Source organism: Pristis pectinata, chromosome 7, assembly GCF_009764475.1.
Source record: "Pristis pectinata isolate sPriPec2 chromosome 7, sPriPec2.1.pri, whole genome shotgun sequence".
In the NCBI taxonomy this organism is placed as follows: domain Eukaryota; kingdom Metazoa; phylum Chordata; class Chondrichthyes; order Rhinopristiformes; family Pristidae; genus Pristis; species Pristis pectinata.
The window spans coordinates 1,248,178-1,270,187 of record NC_067411.1 but is presented as its reverse complement, the minus strand read 5'-3'; the positions used below and the strand labels follow the sequence as shown (position 1 = coordinate 1,270,187).

Here is a 22,010-nt window from a genome sequence, read left to right as displayed (position 1 = left end):
TTAGCTGACGCCGACTTCAGCAACCCCCGTGAGGTGGCCGCCCGGGCAGATGTCCTGTGGAGGGACAAGCGCGAGAGCGGTTCGTCCGTCAGTCAAATCACCAGGCCGCGAGCCCAACGCCCGCCTCGCCCGGCCCCAGCAGCCGAGCAGCCATGCCCCAGGAACGCAGACGACGACACGGGTGACCAGCTGTGCTTCTACCATCAGAGGTGGGGTGCGGAGGCCCGTCGATGCCGCCCACCCTGCAAGTTTCAGGGAAACGCCAGGGCCAGCCGCCGCTGATGGCTACGGCGGCTGGCCACCGACAGAGCCTCCTCTTCGTTCAGGACAAGAAATCTGGACGGCGTTTCCTCGTTGATACTGGAGCGGAGGTCAGTATTTTGCCCCCGACAGGCCGCGACACTCGTGACAGGCCACCAGGTCCTCTACTCAATGCCGCCAACGGTACAACGATACGGTCTTTCGGCACCCGTACCCTTCAATTACACTTTGGCGGCAGCCGTTTTACCTGGACCTTTACCCTTGCCACCGTCGCCCGACCACTCCTAGGAGCCGATTTCCTTCGGGCCCACAACCTGTTAGTCGACCTGCGAAGGAAGCGGTTAGTCCACTCTAGCACTCTCCGGACCTATCCCCTGGGAGAAATCAGCCCACCAGCCCCGCGCCTGGACTCCATTTCCCTTTCTGGCGACGATTTCGCCAAGCTCCTAGCCGAATTCCCATCGATTTTGGCACCTTCGTTTACAAATTCTAGGCCCACACATGGGGTATGACACCACATCATTACCACAGGGCCACCCCCTCATGCCCGAGCACGACGATTACCTCCAGACAAGCTCCGCCTGGCAAAGGAAGAGTTCCGTCACATGGAGGAGCTGGGGATTGTTCGCAGGTCAGACAGCCCCTGGGCCTCCCCCCTGCACATGGTCCCCAAAGCCACCGGAGGGTGGAGGCCCTGCGGCGACTACCGCAGGCTGAATGACGCCACCACCCCGGGCCGCTACCCCATCCCTCACATCCAGGACTTCGCAGCGAACTTACACGGGGCCCGCATCTTTTCCAAAGTGGACCTCGTTCGGGGATACCACCAAATCCCGGTCCATCCGGATGACGTCCCCAAAACTGCGATTATCACCCCATTCGGCCTGTTCGAATTCCTTCGGATGCCGTTCGGCCTTAAGAACGCCGCGCAGACCTTCCAGCAGCTGATGGACGTGGTAGGCCGAGACCTGGACTTCGTGTTCATTTACCTGGACGACATACTGATCGCCAGCCGTAACCGCCAGGAACACCTTTCCCACCTCCGCCAGCTGTATTCCCGCCTCCGCGATTTCGGCCTCACGATTAACCCGTCCAAGTGCCAATTCGGACTTGACTCTATCGATTTCCTCGGCCACAAAATCACCAGCGACGGGGCAACACCCCTACCCGCCAAGGTGGATGCTATCCGCCATTTTGCCCGCCCCGACACAGTCAAAGGCCTACAGGAATTCCTCGGGATGGTCAACTTTTACCATCGTTTCATCCCTGCAGCAGCCCGTATCATGCGCCCTCTGTTCTCGCTGCTGGCTGGTAAGGGCAAGGACATCATCTGGACTGACGAGGCTGCGGCTGCTTTCGTTAAGGCCAAAGACGCCCTGGCAGATGCCACGATGCTGGTACACCCCAGGACTGACGTCCCGACTGCCCTCACGGTAGACGCGTCCAACACCGCGGTGGGTGGGGTACTGGAACAGCTACTCGAAGGCCGCTGGCAACCCTTGGCATTTTTCAGCAAGCACCTTAGACCGCCTGAACTGAAGTACAGTGCTTTTGATCGGGAACTTCTAGCGCTGTATCTGGCGGTCCGGCATTTCCGATACTTTCTAGAAGGCAGGCCTTTCACCGATCATAAGCCTCTGTCCTTTGCCTTCTCCAAAGTCTCCGATCCCTGGTCAGCTCGTCAGCAGAGACATTTATCCTACATTTCTGAGTTCACAACTGACGTCCAACATGTCTCCGGAAAGGATAATGTTGTTGCTGATGCACTTTCCAGACCAACCATCCACAACCTATCCTTGGGTGTCGACTACACGGCCCTGGCTGACGCACAGCAAGCCGACGACGAACTGCCCAGCTACAGAACCGCAGTCTCGGGTCTACAGCTCCGAGATTTCTTGGTTGGTCCAGGTCAGCGGACCCTACTTTGCGACGTTGCGACTGGTCAGCCCCGCCCTATAGTCCCTGCAGCCTGGCGGAGACGCGTTTTTGACTCGGTACATGGGTTGACGCACCCGTCCATCAGATCTACTGTCCGACTGGTCGCCAGCAAGTTTGTCTGGCATGGCCTGCGCAAACAGGTCAGTGAGTGGGCCAGGACTTGTCCGCACTGCCAGACGTCAAAAATCCAGCGATACACCAAGGTCCCACCACAGCAGTTCGAGCCTACCCATAGGAGGTTCGACCACATACACGTCGACCTCGTGGGCCCTCTGCCGGTTTCAAGAGGAGCCCGGTACCTCCTTACCATCGTGGACTGGTTCACGAGGTGGCCTGAGGCAACCCCCCTGACTGACATCACAACTGATTCCTGCGCCCGAGCGCTGCTCACAACTTGGGTCTCACGTTTTGGCGTTCCGGCCCACATCACTTCAGACAGAGGCACCCAATTCACTTCCAGTCTCTGGGCTGCATTAGCGAACCTGCTAGGGATGCAGCTGCACACCACCACGGCCTACCATCCTCAATCAAACGGGTTGGTGGAACGTTTTCACCGCCATCTGAAATCGGCCTTGATGGCCCGCCTGAAGGGTCCTAACTGGGTTGACGAGCTGCCTTGGGTCCTGCTCGGCATACGCACTGCCCCCAAAGAAGACCTCCGCACTTCGTCAGCTGAGCTTGTATACGGGGCACCACTAGTTGTCCCCGGGGATTTCATACCTGCCCTTCGGGACCAAGGGGAACAACCCTCAGCAGTCCTACAAAGACTGCGCGAGAAGCTTGGCGCCTTGGCCCCGATTCCCACCTCACGGCACGGTCAAGCCCCATCCTGCCAGCCCAAGGAACTACGGGACTGTAAGTTTGTTTTCGTTCGCAGGGGCACACCTCGGGCGCCATTGCAACGACCATATAAGGGACCGTTCCGAGTCATACGGAATAACGAATCCACTTTTATTTTGGACATTGGAGGCAGGGAACAGGTTTTCACGGCGGACCGCCTCAAACCGGCCCATTTGGATCTGCAACAGCCTGTCGAGGTTGCCACGCCGCGACGCAGAGGCCACCCCCCTAACCGGCAGCTGGCACAGCCCACGGACCTTGGGGACTGTCTCGCCGGTTCTGGGGGGGGTTGTGTGGCGACTCACCGTCTAGTCGGGCGAACCGGCTCGGCAGTCGGGTCGCGCGGCGTCGGAGCGACGAGGCCCAAGATGGCGGCGGGCCTCATCTTTCCGAGCGACGGGGAGAACCCGCGCGCGGGAAAGTCCTGATGACGTAGGACTTACGTCATTGCCGGTTGTTTTTGGGCGGGAGTTTTCTCCCTTAAAGGGCCCGCGCAAGGCGGGAAAATAAACCAGTTCTGTTTGGCAACCCTCCGAGTAGAGTCTTTTTTATTCCGCGGTAGCAACCGCTACAATGTTCACTTAGTGAGAGATTGGGAGGTTTAGATTATATATCTTACACCGTGTTTGTATATGTCACTGTTATTATTGAAATCCCAATCTCCTCGCACTGTGTGTACAATCACGACTGCTGTGTATTAACTTGAAATTTAATAAAATGATTGAAAGAGAAAGTAGATGTGATGACTAGAGGAGGGAAACCAAAAGGCTGAGCGCGGTGGGACTAATGTTCTGAGATGTGTCTGTTTCAGTGCGAGGAGTATTGTAGGTAAGGCAGATAAACTCAGAGCATGGATCAGTACATGGAAGTATGATGTTGTAGCCATCAGTGAGACTTGGTTGCAGGAGGGGCAGGACTGGCAGCTCAATGTTCTGGGGTTCCAATGTTTTAGACATGAGAGAGGGGGAGGTATTAAAGAGGGAAGGGTGGCATTACTCATCAGGGAAAATGTCACGGCGGTGCTCAGAGAGGACATACTGGAGGGCTCGACTACTGAGGCAATATGGGTGGAACCGAGGAATAAGAAAGGGACGATATTATAGACCTCCCAATAGTCAGTGGGATTTAGAGGAATAAATTTGTAGAGAGAGAGAAGACAGTTGCAGGAAATATAAAGCTGCGATAGTTGATGATTTTAACTTTCCACATATTGACTGGGACTCCCAGACTGTAAAAGGACTGGATGGGATCGAGCTTGTCAAATGTGTTCAGGAAAATTTCCTTAGTCAACATGTAGAGGTCCCAACTAGAGAGAGAGCGATACTGGATCTCAGGAAATGAGAGAGGGTGGGTGACAGAAGTGTGTGCAGGGGAACACTTTGGATCTTGTGATCATAATTCCATTAGTTTCAAGATAATTATGGAGAAAGATAGGACTGATCCTCAGGTTGAGATTCTACACAGGAGGAAGGCCAGTTTTGATGACATCAGAAGGGATCTGGCAGGTGTGGATTGGGATCGGCTGTTTTCCAGCAAAGAAACGCTTGGTAAGTGGCAGGCTTTCAAAAGTGAAATATTGAGAGTACAGAATCTGTACGTTCCTGTTACAAGAAAAGGCAAGGCTAACAGGTTTAGGGAACCTTGGTTATCGAGGGATATTGAGGCCCTGGTAAAGAAAGAGGAGGCACATACCAGGTATAGGCAGTTAGGATCAAGTGTTGAAGAGCAGGGAGACTTTGGGGTGCAAATCCATGGCTCATTGAAAGTGGCTACACAGGTAGACAGGGTGGTTAAGAAGGCTTATGGAATGCTTGCATTTATAAATCGGGGTATTGAGTATAGGAGTCAAGAAGTTATGATGCATCTCTATAGAACTCTGGTTAGGCCACATTTGCGTGCAGTTCTGGTCACCTCACTGTAGCAAGGATGTCGAGGCTTTAGAGAGGGTGCAGAGGAGGTTTACTAAGATGCTGCCTGGATTAGAGGGCATGTGCTGTCAGGAGAGGCTGGACAAACTTGGGCTCTTTTCTCTGGAGCGGCGGAGGCTGAGGGGTGATCTGTTGGAAGTGTATAAAATTATGAGGGGCATAGATAGGGTGGACAAGCAATATCTTTTTCCCATTAATGAGCAATCCAATACCAGAGGGCATGCATTTAAGGTGAGGGGTGTAGGTTCAGAACAGACGTGAGGGGTAAGTTTTTTACTGAGAGTGGTGGATGCCTGGAATGCGTTGCCTGATAGAGTAGTATTGGTATTGGTTTATTATTGTCACTTGTAAGATATCTTTTACTAGTCACATGTACATCAAAACACACAGCGAAATGCATCTTTTGCGTAGAGTGTTCTGGGGGCAGCCCACAACTGTCGCCACTCTTCCAGCGCCAACATAGCACGCCCACAACTTCCTAACCTGTACGTCTTTTGGAATGTGGGAGGAAACGGGAGCACCCGGAGGAAACCCACACAGTCACGGGGAGAACGTACAAACTCCTTACAGACAGCGGCCAGAATTGAACCCAGATCACTGGTGCTGTAATAGTGTTACGCTAACCGCTGCACTACCATGCAGTGAAAAACTTGTTTTGCATACCGATCGTACAGATCAATTCACTACACAGCGCAGTTACATTGAGATGGTACAGAGTGCATTGATGTACAATACGGCACAATACAGGCCCTTCAGCCCACCATAAACAAGGCCCTTCGGCCTACCATGTAGTACAGGTAAAAACAATAACAGTAGAGATCGTACAAGTCAATTCATTACACAGTGCATTGAGGTAGTACAGGTAAAAACAATAACAGTACGGAGTAAAGTGTCACAGCTACAGGGAAGTGCAGGCTCCTGTACCTTCTACCTGATGGAAGAGAGAATGACCCGGGTGGGTGGGGTCTTTGATTATGCTGGCTGCTTTGCCAAGGCAGCGAGAGGTAAAGACCAAGGAGGGGAGGCTGGTTTCTGTGATGCGCTGGGCTGTGTCCACAACTCTCTACAGTTTCTTGTGGTCCTGGGCAGAGCAGTCCTGAGTGGAAGTAAGCTCATTGGGGGCTTTAAACAGGGGCTTGGATGGGCACATGAATGAGAGAAAAATAGAGGGATATCGGCATTCTGTAGGTAGGAGGGATTAGCTATGTCGGCACAACATTGTGGGCCGAAGGGCCTGTTCTATGCTGTACTGTTCTATGCTCTATCTGGATGTATCATGGCTTGGTACGGCAACTGCTCTGCCCAGGACCGCAAGAAACTGCAGAGAGTTGTGGACACAGCCCAGTGCATCACGGACACCAGCCTCCCCTCCTTGGACTCTGTCTATACCTCTTGTTACCTTGGTAAAGCAGTCAGCATAATCAAAGACCCCACCCACCACGAACATTCTCTCTTCTCCCCTCTCCCATTGCACAGAAGATACAAAAGCCTGAAAGCACGTACCACCAGGCTCAAGGACAGCTTCTATCCCGCTGTTGTAAGACAATTGAACAGTTCCCTAGTACAATAAGATGGACTCTTGACCTCAAAATCTACCTTGTTATGATCTTGCACCTTATAGTCTGCCTGCACTGCATTTTCTCTGTAGCTGTGACACTTTATTCTGCATTCTGTTATTGTTTTCGCTTGTACTACCTCAATGCACGGTGTAATGAAGTGATCTGTACGATCGTTGTGCAACCACAGTTTTTCACTGGACCTCGGTACAAGGCCGAGGATTGGGAACCTGGAATTATCCCACCCAGAGCACTGGAAACGGACACTGAATGTGTTCAGGCTGGACACACTGAAGAGAGGGTGAATGGGGCCTGGGTGGGATCAGCCCTGATCTCACTGACTGGAGGAACAGTCTCAGAGGGCTGAATGGCCTCTGCTGCGTCAAGATCCCTGACCTCACTGATCCCTACGTCCTGTAGGGTCTCCTCCCACTGGGGGCTGTCTCTGTGCACAATGTCCCAGCGGTACCTCCCCACCCTTAGCCCCACCCAGGGCTTCCACCCCCCCCTCCCCCCCGTCACCCTTGGCCCCTCAGAGAGCCCACAGGAAGTTCACACAATAGCCAGAGTTGGAAACAAATGTTTACTGTGGCACCGTCTGACTGTACAGATACACCCCACCCAATGCTCCTCTCCCCACCCCAGGGGGAGGCAGGGAGACCCGGATCAACACTGCCCCCACCCCACCTGGCAACTGCTCTCCCCCCCCCCCCCCACCCCCAGGGCACTGCTCCCACTACCCCGCACCCCTAGAGCAGGGAGACCAGGGTCCGGCTGCTGCACCAGGAACAGCCCGACCTGGGGAGGAACCCCTCCCACTGGATTCACCCCTCCCCTGGGGTACAGAGTTGGTGGGGGGGGGGGGGGGAAAGAGGTGTGACCAGCCCCTCCCCTGGGTCAGAGAGGTGTGCAGAGCCCCCACCCCCAGGACCCCCACTGCCAATGGGGGAGGAAGGGGGAGGGGGAGGTACAGAGACCCCACCCTGGGACCCCTGTTGCTGATGGGGGGGGGGGGGGTGCGGTGGTGGCACAGAGCACCCTCCCCTGGGATCCCCACTGCCGATGGGGGAGAGGAGGGAAGGGGGGTACAGAGCCCCTTCCCCGGACTCCCACTGCCAATGGGGGGGGAAGGGAAGGGGTACAGAGCCCCCTCCCCTGGATCCCCACTGCTGATGGGGAGGGAGGGTACAGAACCCCCACCCCTGGGACCCCTGTTGCTGATGGGTGTGATGTGGGTGGGGGGGGGGTACAGAGCCCCCTTCCCAGACCCCCACTGCCGATGGGGGTATGGAGCCCCCTCACCCGGACACCCGTTGCTGATGGGGGTGGGGGGGGGGTACAGAGCCCCCACCCCTGGACCCTACTGCTGCAGCCTGACCCGCTGCCGTTTGTACAGCTTTTTCCTGGGCCTGGGCCTGGGGACTGGCTCTGGGGGTGCCCACTGGACCTGGGCCGGTTTCTGTGGGGCGGGCGTGTCGAAGACGGCGTGGGTGGGGTCCTCGGGCAGGGTCGTCAGGCGCTCCCCTCGCCGCAGTCGCTGCAGGTCCTTCATGTTCTGCTTCTCCGCGAACCGGGCGGCGGCCGCGGTCCGCAGGTCCCGTCGGTGCTGTGTAGGGAGCAAGGGGCACAGGTCAGAACAGGGGTCACAGGGCCAGAGTCTGCCAGGGAGGTGTCTGAGAGCAAGGATCAGAATGAGGGTCAGCCAGGGAGTCAGAGATGAGAGCAAGGGTCAGAGATGAGAGCGGATCAGGGAGGGGACAAAGATCCAGGGTCTTGGTTGGAACAACTTGCCCCACCCCTATGTGGTCCTACCACCCCCCCCCCCCCCCCCCCCCCCCCCGGGCAGTCCTGAAACCCACACTGCCCACCACCCTCCCACCAAGAACACCACCCCGCCCCCCACCACCAACTCTCCCCACACTAAACACAATCCCCACCATAAACAACAACCCCAGCATCCCCCTCCCAGCCGGGGGGTGGGGGGGGGCGGTGCTGAGGGAGCACCTCGCTGTGGTGGGGGGGGATGGGGCGGGTGGGCAGTACTGACTTGAGCACTGCGCTGCGCTGCGGGGTTGGGGGGGGGGGGGGGGGGGGACCGTACTGACATCACCGCTGCTGAATGTGCTCTCTCTCATGGACACCATTGGTCTCCTCGCTGTGACTAGTGAGGGAGCGAGGGAGACCACCCCCCCATCCCCACACCGACCATCACCACCCCCCTGTCCCCACACCCTCCCCCGTCCCCACACCCATCCTGGGCCGGGCTCACGGGCCTGACGGACAACTTACCACATTTGGGGAACGGTAGGTCGGGTTTTCGTAGAGGGTCTGACCCCCAAAACTGCCCTGGAAAATCTTAATGAGCTGCAGAACAAACCGAGGTCCAATCTCCACCAGGGAGCCGTCCTCCTCGATGATCTGTAACCCAGACAGGACGGACAGTGAGGTGGGGGGGGTCTCACACAAACGGCACAGAGAGTGAGGGGGATCCCACACAGACAGGGGAGGGAGGGTGGGGGGGGGGTCTCACACAGACGGGACGGAGGGTATTCTCACACAGACGGGATGGAGGGGGGATCTCACACAGACAGGACGGGGGGGGGGGTCTCACACAGACAGGATGGGGAGGGGTCTCACACAGACGGGACGGAGGGGGATCTCACACAGACAGGACGGGGGGGGGTCTCACAGACAGGACGGGGGGGGTCTCACAGACAGGACGGGGGGGGTCTCACAGACAGGACGGGGGGGGAGGTGAGGGGGGTCTCACACAGACGGGGGGACGGGGTAGCAGGACGGGAGAGGGGAACAGAATGGGGGGAGGGGAGCGGGATGGGGGAGGGGGGAGCGGGACAGGGGAGTGGGATGAGGGGTGGGGGGAGGAGGGGGGAGAGGGGAGTGGGACGGGGGGAGGGGGTAGTAGGATGGGAGGGCAGTAGGAGGCTCCAGTGACAGGACTGCACCCCCCGCCCCACCCCGCCCCACATGGGACAGGGGCAGGGGGAAGGTAGGCCAGTCCCTCTCCAAACCCCCTGGGCCCTGGACTGCAGACGGTGGGTGGGGTCCACCTCCCCCACTCCCTCAATGAGGTCTCCTCAGGTCGGCGAGCCGGGCCACTGTCCCCCTCCACCTCCCCCCCCACACCCCCTCACGGGTGCCAGGCAGTGTCCCACCCCAATGGGTCTCGGGCCTCCAGTCCCCCCCCACGGGTCCCACCCCCACAGGTGCTGGGCCCCTAATCCCACACCCACAGGTGCCAGGCCTCCAGTCCCCCCCACAGTCCCACCCCCACGGGTGCCAGGCCCCCAGCCCCACCCATGGGTGCCCCTCCAGCACTGACCTGGTAGTTGCGGAACCAGATGCGTCCGTCGGTGACGGTGAAGGTGAAGACATGATCGATGAAGGGCTGGCTCCGCGGGTGGTACTGGGGAGTGGAGAAGGTCTGCAAGAGAGACAGGGTCACCCACCGCGCCGGTCCGGGCACACTGACTACCCCCCACTGCAGACACACACCCCCACCCACCCCCCACCACGTCTGCTGCAGTCAGGCCCCAAGCCACGACCCCAGGCCCCTCCAGTGCCACCGTGCTGAACACCAGCAGTCCGTCGGCCCCCTCGCTGACCAAGCCCTCACCTGCCCACGTGGAACTGCTGCAGCTTCCTCGCCAACTGCCCGTGGACACCTCCAGTCACACAGCACGGAAACAGGCCCTTCGGCCCATTCGGTCCATGCTGACAAAGATTCCCATCTAAGTCAGTCCCATTTGCCAGCATTTGGCCCGTACCCCTCCAAACCTTTCCCATCCATGGACCTGTCCAAGTGCCTTTTAAATGCTGTTAATGTACCTGCCTCAACCACTTCCTCTGGCAGCTCGGTCCACATAGGCGCCACCCTCTGGGTGAAACAGTTGCCCCTCAGGTTCCCATTAAATCTCTCCCCTCTCACCTTAAACCTCTGCCCTCCAGTTCTTGCCAACAACAACTGCAACATTACTTCCCAACTTCTACACTCAGTGCCCTGAGTGATGAAGGCCAGCGTGTCAAAGCCTCCTTCACCACCCTGTCTACCTGTGACACTACCTTCAAGGAACCATGTACTTGTAGTCCATGGTCCCTCTGACCTAAAACACTCCCCCGGGCCCTACTGTTTACTGGGAAAGTCCTACCCTCATTTGTCTTCCCAAAATGCAACACCTTGCACTTACCCGAATTAAACGCCATCTGCCATTCCTCGGCCCACTGACCCAGCTGATCACAATCCCTCTGTAAATCCTGAACCATCTTCACTGTCAACAGCACCACCTATTTTAATGTCACCTGCAAACTTACTAACCCTGCCTTGTACATTCTCACCCAAATCATTGATATACTGTAGATGACAAATAGCACTGACCCTGAAGAACACCACTGGTCATGGGTGTCCAGTCTGAGAAACAACCTTCCACCATCGCCCTCTGCCTCCCACCATCAAGCCCACTGTATCTCCAGTCAGCCAGCTCTGGATCCCATGCAACCTTTCCACAGCAGCCTCCCATGTGGAACCTTATCGAAGGTGTACAGCCACACCCCGAGGTGCCAAGTGTGCCGTCATCACATCTGATTAGGCAAGACTGCCACAAGACACCCACAAGCTGGCACCACATCAAAGGATGGCTTAAACCCAGCTGGTGTGTCGACTGTACAATGAAACAACCGATGGAAGTGGCTGGTGAACAGGTCACAGGTTGGGAATGGCAAAGATGGGACCAGCTGGGGGGACAGGACACACTCACCTGGATGAAGAGCTCCTTCAGCAGCTGGTAATGAGGCTCCTGATCAAATGTCTGCAGAGAGCAAGAGAGAGAGTGGTGAGGGAGAGAGGGAGAGAGAGACAGAGGGAGACGGGGGTGACGAGAGGGGACGGGGGGAGAGGGGGACTGAGGGTGGATTGTGTGCCAGCGGCCAGGAGAGGGAGGTGGGGGTCAGAAAGTGGTGGCACCGATCTGAGCCCAGCGGACGAGAGGAGTTACCGGATCGAAGGAGAGCAGAGGCCGGGACCCCCTCAGACAGTTCCCCGTCATCTTCAGCTCTGCCAGGGTGTGCACTGCAAAGCAAACCACAGATGGTCGGTGTCCGTCCGGGGTCGGGGGTCCAGGGTGGCGGAGCCACTGACCACTGCGCAGGAGCCCAACACCCACCCATTGCCGGGGTCTATCAGCCCCTGTCCCTCCCATCTCTTCACCTCCCCCCTTCCCTCGCTGTAATACCGTTATCCCTTCCTTCCCATCACCCACCCCCACTGGGTCCCCCACCCATCTCTCCACTGTCCCCCCCCCCCCCCGTCCGTTTCTCCACCTCCCCCCATCTCCACACTGGCCCACATCCCTTGCTCTGACACCATTGCCCCTTCCCCTCCACACCCCCCAACACCAGCACCTGTGGAACCCCCATCCCTCAGCAGCCCCCACACCCCCACCACAGCCCAGGACCACTCCTCCCACCAATGACACCAGAAACACCCACCGTTCTGCACCAGGAACTTGGCCGATGGCCCATGGGGTACGTTGGAGACCCTGTAACACAGGAGGCAGAGGTCAGCTGGTCCACCCGTCCCTGCCCCACACTGGGCACCCTTCCCTGCAAGCCCACAAATATTGGGGCATTCATCCACCTTTGTGATAGCTAACACTTCCTCCTTAATGCAAACCTGCTCCAGAGTCTCCCCTCCGTGGACTCTGTCTGCACTTCCCGCTGCCTCAGTAAATCAGCCAACATAATCAAAGACCCCACCCACCCCGGACATTCTCTCTTCTCCCCCCTCCCATCGGACAGACGATACAAAAGCCTGAAAGCACATACTACCAGACTCAAGGACAGATTCTATCCCACTGTTCCCCAGTACGATAAGATGGACTCTTGACCTCACAATCTACCTCATTATGACCTTGCACCTTATTGACCGCCTGCACTGCACTTGAATGATAGAGAAATGGAGGCTATGTGGCAGAGAAGGGTTAGATAGATCTTAGAGCAGGATAAAATGTCGGCACAACATCATGGGCCAAAAGGCCTGTACTGTGCTGTAGTGTTCTATGTTCATAGGCTGATTAGGGACAGTCAGCATGGCTTTGTGAGGGGCAGGTCATGCCTCACTCGCCTGACTGAATTCTTTGAGGATGTGACAAAGCACATTGATGAAGGTAGAGCAGTGGGTGTGGTAAGGTGTTTGATAAGATTTCCCATGATAGACTCAATCAGAATATCCGGAAGCATGGGATCCAGGGAAACTTGGCTGTGTGGATTCAGGATTGGCTCGCCCATAGAAGACAGAGGGTGGTGGTAAATGGAGCATATTCTGCCTGGAGGTCGGTGACCAGTGGTGTTCCACAGGGATCTGTTCTGGGACCCCTGCTCTGTGCTGTGCTATCCTATGTTCTCTCCCTATAACTGAAATCCTCTGCTCCTGGCAACATCCTTGTAAATCTTCTCTGCACTTTTTCTAGTTTAACCACGTCTTTCCGATAACAGGGTGACCAAAACTGTACATGGTGCTCCAAGTGCGGCCTCACCAACGACTTGTATGACTGCAACATAATGTCCTGTACTCGATGCTCTGACTGATGAAGGCCAGCGTGCTTAACGCCTCTTTCACCGCCCTGTCTACCTGTGACACTGCTTTCAACAAACTATTGTACTCTTCGCTCCCTCTGTTCCATTACACTCCCCAGTGCCTCACCATTCACAGTACAAGTCCTACTCATGTCGAGATCCCCCTTCCTCTCCCTCCCCAACTCCCCATGTGTGGAGCTCCCCCTCCCCCTTCCCCTCCCTCCCCCACTCCTCACATGTGGAGGTCCCCCTCCCCCTTCCCCCCACTGCCCCCGATGTAGAGGTAACCCTTCACCCCCCCATGTCGAGGACCCCTCTCCCTCACCACATGTACAGATCCTGCTTCTTCTTGGCTTCAAAGTACACGCATTTATTGCAGTTCTTCATTTCACATATCTGTAGATCACACAACATGGGTCACAGCTCACCCACCACCCGTCACCCACCCCCCACCGTCACCCATCACCCACAGCCCCAGGGGAGGGCAGAGCCCACCTGCCCAGTGACACCTCACACAGACCAGGACCCTCCCCCTGATCACCTGCTCGCTCTCCGGCAGCCCACCTGCACCCCCCCCCCACCCCCCCACAACACCACCCAGCAGTGTCTGCGCCCTACCCCACTGAGGGAGAGCCACGGATCGCCCCGTTCACCACCCAGCACTGCAGACATCCATGAGCAGCTCAGACACGGCGGGTGAGAGGAACGGAGGGTCCACAGAGTGGGAGGGGCAGGACCACGTGCAGGCAGAGGAAACAGTTTAATTTGGCCTCGTGTTGGGCCCAGACACTGTGGGCTGCAGAGCTCGTTCCTGAGCTGCACTGTTCGGGAACGGGATGGATCCACGGCTGCTCCCGAGGGCTCTGACAGATGGTTCACGTTTCACGGGGAAACGGGGGGGTGTACCGGGGGGGAGGGGGGACCGCGGGAATGGGGCTGCACCCCTTGCCCATTGCTACCTACATTAATGATTTTGATGTGAATGTAGGAGGTACAATTCACAAGTGCACAGATGGCTGAGAAATCTGGCCACAGGGCCTGTTGTCGGTGGGGAGGTTCATTACTGGCCACAGGGGCTGCTGTCGGTGGGGAGGTTCGTTACTGGCCACAGGGGCTGCTGTCGGTGGGGAGGTTCGTTACTGGCCACAGGGGCTGCTGTCGGTGGGGAGGTTCGTTACTGGCCACAGGGGCTGCTGTCGGTGGGGAGGTTCGTTACTGGCCACAGGGGCTGCTGTCGGTGGGGAGGTTCGTTACTGGCCACAGGGACTGCTGTCGGTGGGGAGGTTCGTTACTGGCCACAGGGGCTGCTGTCGGTGGGGAGGTTCATTACTGGCCACAGGGGCTGCTGTCGGTAGGGAGGTTCATTACTGGCCACAGGGGCTGCTGTCGGTGGGGAGGTTCATTACTGGCCACAGGGGCTGTTGTCAGTGGGGAGGTTCGTTACTGGCCACAGGGGCTGTTGTCGGTGCGGAGGTTCGTTACGGGCCACAGGGGGTGGTTATCTGGGACGTTGCCACAGGGGCCGGTTACCCGGGGCGTTGCCACAGGGGGTGGCGGAGGCAGATACCGTTTCCGATGCAGACAAGTCGGAGGGTGTGCGGGCCTCATGCTGCCAGATGGGGTTGGTGCATCTGAGTCAGCAGAGGGGTGGCCTGAAGGGCCTGTTTCTGTGCTCAAAGGTACTGATCAGCCGGTACCAGCAGACCAGCAATGGTGAGTTCCAGCACAAATGCATGTGTTGCTCAGGCATTTCCCGTAACCCCCCACCACCATCACTGCCCCTCCTCTCCCCAGACCCCTCCTCCCCCCAGACACCCCCTCCTCTCCCGAGAGCACCCTCTCCACATCTCCCGGTCACTGAAGCTGACTTGCCTCGTTAATGACAAACAGCTTGTCCTTGCGATCCATTTTGGTGTCTGGAAGAAGAAAGAGCTGGCATTAATCCCACATCAATTGGGAGAGATCTGCAAGTTGGGCACCACACAGAGCTGACACAGGGAAGGAGGGCAGGAATCCCTGGAAAATCACACCCAGCTAGGATGCTCTGGGAAACCCTACCTGTCCAACTGGGCCAGGACCCTCAGGATTTCCTGGGAGAGTGAGACTGCCTGGGAAGGAGGGGCAGATGGCCACCCAAAGTCTCTCCAGGTGAAGCAGTGATTCACCCGCACTACTTCCAATCCAGTGCACTGTATTCAGTGTTCACATTGTGGTCTCCTCTACGCTGGAGAAATCAAACGCAGATCGGGTGATCATTGCATGGATGTCTGCATTCAGTCCGCAGGGAGACTCTGAGCTTCCCGTTCCCTGTCACTTCAATCTGCCATCCCACGCCCACCTCTCTATCTGTGGCCTTGCACACTGTTCCACCAAAGCACAGCATGAGCTCGAGGAACGCCGATCCTTGGGACTCAATGTCAAAGATAACAGGACGTTCCCGTTTACATCAGAATTGCCAGTTCTGACGTAGGGTCACGTACCTGTAATACTAAATCAGTTCTCTCTCCAGAGGCTGCCTGACCAGCTGGGTGTTTCCAGCATCCTCTGTGAGTTCAGGCTTCCAACAAACCTCCATGTCCTGAATCTTTCAGTCCTCCCACTGTTATCTTGACTGCTTGCATCCTTCTCTCTCTATAAACACCCCCCCTCCCGATCCATTAACAATCACTCACCGGACTCTTTCAGGCAGCACCAAAACCAACCATCTCACCCGGACAAACTTCAGTTTGCACCCATAAATTCCTTACCTTCTCCCCACCCCACCCTCTGCACCTTCAAACACACTGGTTCTCTCCCATTTCCAGTTCAAATCAATGATCATTGATCTGAAACAGTAACTGGCTGAACCTGCACAGATGCTGCCTGATCCACTGAGTGTCACCTGCGCTGGATTTATTGAAGCGAAGCAAGCAGTCCTTTTGTCCACAAAACCCAGGAGTTGGCCAACAAGAGATACAAAAGAGAAAGCGGAGACCCCAAATTGACAACCAGCTGAAGTCACGGTGAGTATGGGTACCTGGTTTAGCATGAGGCATCAGTGTGCGCAAATCCTGCATCAGGTGCCGTGTCCGGTAGCTAATCCCCCGCGAAGAGAAGATCAGAACTCGCTCCTTGTTCGTCCATCTCCCCTGTGAGAGCAAGAACATCCAATCAGCCCATTCAATTCCCCAAAAGATACCCTCCCACTGTGGCCAGACCCCTCTTATCTCTGTGACCACCCCCCTCCCCTTCCCTGTAACCCCCTCCCTCCCCTACACCCCTCCCCGTCTCTGTGACCCACCCCCGTAACCCTCTCCCCCCCGGACCCTCTCCCCCCCGGGCACCCACCCCCCCCCCGGACCCTCTCCCCCACGGGCACCCACCCCCCCCCCCCGGACCCTCTCCCCCACGGGCACCCACCCACCCCCCCCCCCGGACCCTCTCCCCCACGGGCACCCACCCACCCCCCCCCCCGGACCCTCTCCCCCCCGGGCACCCACCCCCCCCCCCGGACCCTCTCCCCCACGGGCACCCACCCCCCCCCCCCCCCGGACCCTCTCCCCCACGGGCACCCACCCCCCCCCCCCGGACCCTCTCCCCCACGGGCACCCACCCCCCCCCCCCCCCCGGACCCTCTCCCCCACGGGCACCCACCCCCCCCCCCCCCGGACCCTCTCCCCCACGGGCACCCACCCCCCCCCCCCCGGACCCTCTCCCCCCCCCACGGGGCCCCCCCCCGGACCCTCACCCGACTGACGGGTCCCGGCACCACCACCGCCATCACCACGCCGCAGCCACTTCCGGCGGTCCCACCGCGTCACCTTCCGTCGCTCCCCCCCGTCCACCTCCTGGTTCCGGGACACAAGCGGTCCGGCCCGGTGCAGCCGCCGTGTCCCGGGGGAACGGTGGCGGGGATCCGGGCTCCGGGCGGGGGCAGCGCGGGGTCTGGAAGGGAATCCAGGCCAACGGAAGGACGAGGAGCTTCCCGCCCGCTCCGCCATTCCCAGCCCCCCCCGTCTCCTGAGTGAACCTTCCCCCCCCCCCAGTGCCGACACCCCCCGACCCCTCACCCCTCACCCCCCCCCCAGTGCCGACACCCCCCGACCCCTCACCCCCCCTCGCCGGCTCCCCCCCCCCGTGCCGACACGCCCCCACCCCCCCCCGTGCCGACACCCCCCGACCCCTCACCCCTCACCCCCCCCCAGTGCCGACACCCCCCCCCCGCCGGCTCCCCCCCCAGTGCCGACATCCCCCGACCCCTCACCCTGTGCCGACCCCCCCCCACCCCTCAGCCCCCCCCCGCCGGCTCCCCACCCTGTGCCGACCCCCCCCACCCCTCACCCTGTGCCGACCCCCCCCACCCCTCAGCCCGCCCCCGCCGGCTCCCCACCCTGTGCCGACCCCCCCCCCACCCCTCAGCCCCCCCCCGCCGGCTCCCCACCCTGTGCCGACCCCCCCCCACCCCTCAGCCCCCCCCCCCCCCGCTGGCTCCCCCCCCAGTGCCGACATCCCCCGACCCCTCACCCTGTGCCGACCCCCCCCACCCCTCAGCCCCCCCCCCGCCGGCTCCCCCCCCCGTGCCAACACCCTCCCACCCCTCACCCTGTGCTGACATCACCCCCACCCTCTGCCGACACCCCCCCCCCGTGCCAACCTCCCCCACCTCCACTCTGTGCTGACACCCTCCACCCCCACCCTGTCAGTCAGCGGGCACCCTCCCTCTGATCAGCCTGTCCAGTGGGTCAGGGGTTTCCTCCCATTGCTGACTGGTTTATTCCTGTCCCGTGTACCAAGGTGCAGTGAAGCACTTTGTTCCGCAGGCCACCCAGACATCGTCCCGTCACATCAGTGCGTTAGTTCACAGGAGAGCAATGACAGAATGCAGAATCCAGTGTTGGATACAGAGCAAGTGCAGTGCAGGCAGACAGATAAGGGGCCATGAGGAGGTAGATTGTGAGGTTAAGAGTTTATCTTTAACATACAAGACTTATAACAGCGGGATAGAAGCTCTCCTTGAGTCCGGTGGCTTTTTTATCCCCTACCAGATGGGAAGGGGGAGAAGAGAGAATGTCCGGGGTGGGAGCAGTCTTTGATTCCCAAGCAGCAGGAAGGTGAGTACAGAAAGCCTGCCATTCCTGGAACCAGTTTAGTGAACCTCCACTTCATTCCATCATTCTTACTTGGGTAAGGGGACCAAAACTGTGCACAATACTCCAAATGTGGTCTCCCCAAGGCCCTGTACAATTAGACTTCACTCCTCCTGTACCAACCCTTCTCGTGACAAAGGCCAAGAGATCATTTGCCTTCCTAACTGGTAACATCCCCCCCAACCATGCCTCTTCCCTTTCCCAGCCTCTCTTCTTTTTTCTACCCCCTTTTTTTTCTCTCCTTACCTTTGACCCATCCCCCAGTGGGTCTGCTCTCCCCTCCTCCCCCACACCTGCCTATCACTCACTATCTCTTACCTGCATCTACCTATCACCTCCCTGTGCCCACCCCGCCTCCCCTCTTCTGTCCACCTATCACTGCTCTGCTTTTCCCTCCTATATATTGGGCTTCCCCTTTTCCTATCTTCAGTCCTGAAGAAAGGTCCTGACCCGAAACGTTGACCGCCTGCTTTTCTCCACGGATGCTGCCTGGCCTGCTGAGTTCCTCCAGCGTCATCATGTTCTTCATCCAGATTCCAGCATCTGCAGTCCTTTGTTTCTCCTTAATTACAGATTTCTGCATTTTTCCCTGCCACTGATATCAGGCTGACAGGTTGGTCATTCTCGGTTTTTTCTCTCCCTCCTTTTTTACATCGTGCAGTCAGTTTCCCACCTTCTATTCCACAGGAACAATCCCAGAGTCCGTGGAATGTTGGAAGATAATAACCGGAATACCTACCCCTCCCAAAACCTTGGGATGTAGATCATCAGGACTTGTTTTCAGGTTTGTTAGCATCTTTACCACTTTTTTGTTATTTGCACTGGACCCCTGGTTCTCTAATATATCTGGAGTTTGTTATTGGTGTTGGTTTATTATTGTCACTTGTACCAAGGTACAGTGAAAAACTTGTCTTGCAAACCGACCGTACAGATCAATTTATTACAACAGGGCATTGAGGTAGTACAAGGTAAAACAATAACAGAATGCAGAATAAAGCGTCACAGCTACAGGGAAAGTGCAATGCAGGCAGACAATAAGGTGCAAGGTCATAACGTGGTAGATTGTGAGGTCAAGAGTCCACCTCATCATACTAGGGCACTGTTCAATACTGCACTTTCTCTGTAGCTGTGACACTTTATTTCTACACTGTTATTGTTTTACCTTGTACTACCTCAATGCACTGTGATTGATCTGTATGAACAGTACGAATGACAAGTTTTTCACTGTACCTCGGCACAAGTGACAATAATAAACCAATACAACAGCAGGATAAAAGCTGCCCTTGAGCCTGGTGGTACGTGCTTTCAGGCTTTTGTATCTTCTGCCCGATGGGAGAGGAGAGAAGAGAGAATGTCTGGGGTTGGTGGGGTCTTTGATTATGTTGGCAGCTTTACCGAGGCAGTGAGAAGAGTAGACCATGGAGGGGAGGCTGGTTTCCATGATGCGCTGGGCTATGTCCACAACTCTGTGCAGTTTCTGCAGTCCTGGACAGAGCAGTTTCCATACCAAGCCGTGATGCATCCAGATAGGATGCTTTCTGTGGTGCATCGATAAAAATTGGTGAGTGTCAAAGGGGACATGCCAAATTTCTTTAGCCTCCTGAGGAAGTAGAGGGGCTGGTGAGCTTTCTTGGCCATGGCATCTATGTGGTTAGACCAGGACAGGCCATTGGTGACATTCACTCCCAGAAACTTGAAGCTCTCGACCTCAGAACCATTGATGTAGACAGGTGCATGTACACCGCCCCCTTTCCTGAAGTCACTGACCAGCTCTTTTGTTTTGCTGACATTGAGGGAAAGGTTGTTATCATGACACCATTGTCAGTAAGCTCTCTATCTCCTTCCTGTACCCCGACTCATCATTATTTGAGATTTAGGCCACTACAGTGGTGTCATTTGCAAACTTGCAGATTGAGTTAGAGCAGAATCTGGCTACACAGTCATGAGTGTATAGGGAGTAGAGTAGAGGGCTGAGGACGCAGCCTTGTGGGGCACCAGTGCTGGGGATAATCATGCCAGAGGTATTGCTGCCTGTCCTCACTGATTGCAGTCTGTTGGTCAGAAAGTCAAGGATCCAGTTGCAGAGGGAGGTGTTGAGTCCCAGGTCTCGGAGTTTGGTGATGAGTTTGCTTGGGATTATAGTATTGAAGGTGGAGCTGTAGTGAAACAATAGTGTAGCGTAGATGTCCTTACTGTCCAGACACTCTGAAGCTGAGTGCAGGGCCAGGGCGATAGCATCCACTGTAGACCTGTTTCGGTGGTAGGTGAATAACAGTGGGTCGAGGTTGTCTGGGAGGCTGGAGTGCCCTGACTGCTTCTCTGCCTTCTCTGAAGACAGACAGAGTTTATGTTTAATTCCTCTACCATTTCCTTATTCCCCATGATAAATCGTCACATCTCTGTAAGGGACCTATATTCGTCCTTTCCACATCCTTCAGCAACTCTGGGTGTTTCTCTACTTCACTCATTTTCTATCTTCCCCTCCTTTTCAATTTCTTGGTCCTCCTTTTGGTTCTGAGACGCTCCCAGTCCTCAGGCTGTGGTTGGCCCATTTCTTTCCTGAAAGGACTGTTTCAGAGTTGCTAATTCTCACTTATTCCTTTGATCACCTTTGACTGTGCAATGTCCTACCTTTTCATGTTGTTTCCCAGTCTTGGAATTTTCTCAACGTTGTAATCAGCAAAGTAGGAAAGGGTGAACCACTGGACTTCGATAGGTGCCTTAAACAAAGCCAGAGCTCATGATATTGGAGGCAATATACGGACTGGGCACTGGTCAGCAGGCAGACAACAGAGAGTTTGTGTTGAGAGTCTGTGACCAGTGGATCAACATCACTTAATTATCTTCATCATAGGGTGGGTCATAGCCCAGGGGGAGAAGGGGTCTCACATCCAAACAGACTTGCTCATCATATTCAAGGTCCTCAGTAGGGGCCACCCAGGGAAACATACAGACAGGAGCTGTTCCCCCTCTGGACAGGAGGGCACAGATGAGCCTTAGGGCTACCACGCAAATGATCACTATTATCAATATTACCACGTGATGGGTCAGTCTGCCCTAACTACTGAAGATCCACCAGGATCCCTTGGGGTTAAAGCCATGGAATTGTTCTCCTACGTCCCCAGTCTGCTGGGCTGAATGTGATCAGCTGAGCGTGTAATGTTTTCAGACTCATTGGGTATACAGGTGCAGCATTCCTGTCCGATGGTCACACGTGCCCCCTTTTCCAGCCAATAGAAAGTATAAGGCCACTTGATTTTGGAGGGCCACTGTGTGGCCGGCTCCCAGCTCGGCAGAGGTGCCTGATACGGCCTGGGCTGTTTCATTCGCCAATTTTCCAAGGGCGGAAGCCAGGTTAATTTCATGGCTATTTCTAACCGTCCCATACAGGGGAAAGGCTTTTGTCCAGAATCTCTCAGCCTCAGGTACAGCTCTCTTATGTCATCCCAGGCAGGGATGTTTGGTCCGCTGGACCCAGGGGTGTTGGTCCAGTGACACCGAAAGCCGCAGATGGGGAACCACATCGGCCAGATTACAACAACCGGTCCAGTTCGTGGGGAGCCAAGGATAGGCCTTAGTACCACATACCCAATACGTTGCATTAAACGGCCACAGCAGGGTGTTAGCTTGGGTATTATTAAACTGACACTTACTGCTTCCCATGGGTGTAGCGTGTGGGCTATCTGGTGGACATATGCACTCATAGCCTTTCCTTGCCCCCAGTAGAGATAGGTTGGGAGGATCCCGGGTTCTATTATACCGGGACAGATTCC

General features: G+C 56.8%; 2 protein-coding genes across 2 annotated transcripts in view; one reads left to right on the top strand and one right to left on the bottom strand.

Annotated features, from left to right (window-relative positions):
* Positions 1-7,092: 7,092 nt before the first annotated feature.
* bxdc2 (brix domain containing 2) lies at positions 7,093-17,083 on the bottom strand. Its single transcript, XM_052019553.1, has 10 exons — positions 16,839-17,083; positions 16,128-16,239; positions 14,984-15,027; positions 13,437-13,507; positions 12,026-12,075; positions 11,533-11,606; positions 11,296-11,346; positions 9,864-9,965; positions 8,813-8,941; positions 7,093-8,129 (listed from the first exon to the last, which is right to left on the bottom strand). Exons 1-10 carry the CDS (start codon positions 16,869-16,871, stop codon positions 7,884-7,886), a joined length of 912 nt encoding a protein of 303 aa, XP_051875513.1. The 5' UTR covers positions 16,872-17,083; the 3' UTR covers positions 7,093-7,883.
* A 1,031-nt stretch (positions 17,084-18,114) lies between these two features.
* The window catches only part of LOC127572454 (receptor-type tyrosine-protein phosphatase alpha-like), a 108,528-nt gene continuing 104,632 nt past the window's right edge, over positions 18,115-22,010 (top strand). Inside the window, exons 1-2 of the mRNA XM_052019734.1 lie at positions 18,115-18,201; positions 18,925-19,021. The gene's annotated coding sequence lies outside the window, so the exon portion shown is untranslated. The remainder of the gene's footprint in view (positions 18,202-18,924; positions 19,022-22,010) is intronic.

Coding starts and splice junctions, on each gene's coding strand:
- bxdc2 (XM_052019553.1), bottom strand. CDS start 16,871: ATGGCGGTGGTGGTGCCGGGACCCGTCAGTCGG. Junction 15,028..16,127: donor GATGCCTCATGCTAAACCAG/GTACCCATACTC, acceptor TTCTTCTTCCAG/ACACCAAAATGGATCGCAAG. Junction 11,347..11,532: donor CTCTGCTCTCCTTCGATCCG/GTAACTCCTCTC, acceptor TGCTCTCTGCAG/ACATTTGATCAGGAGCCTCA.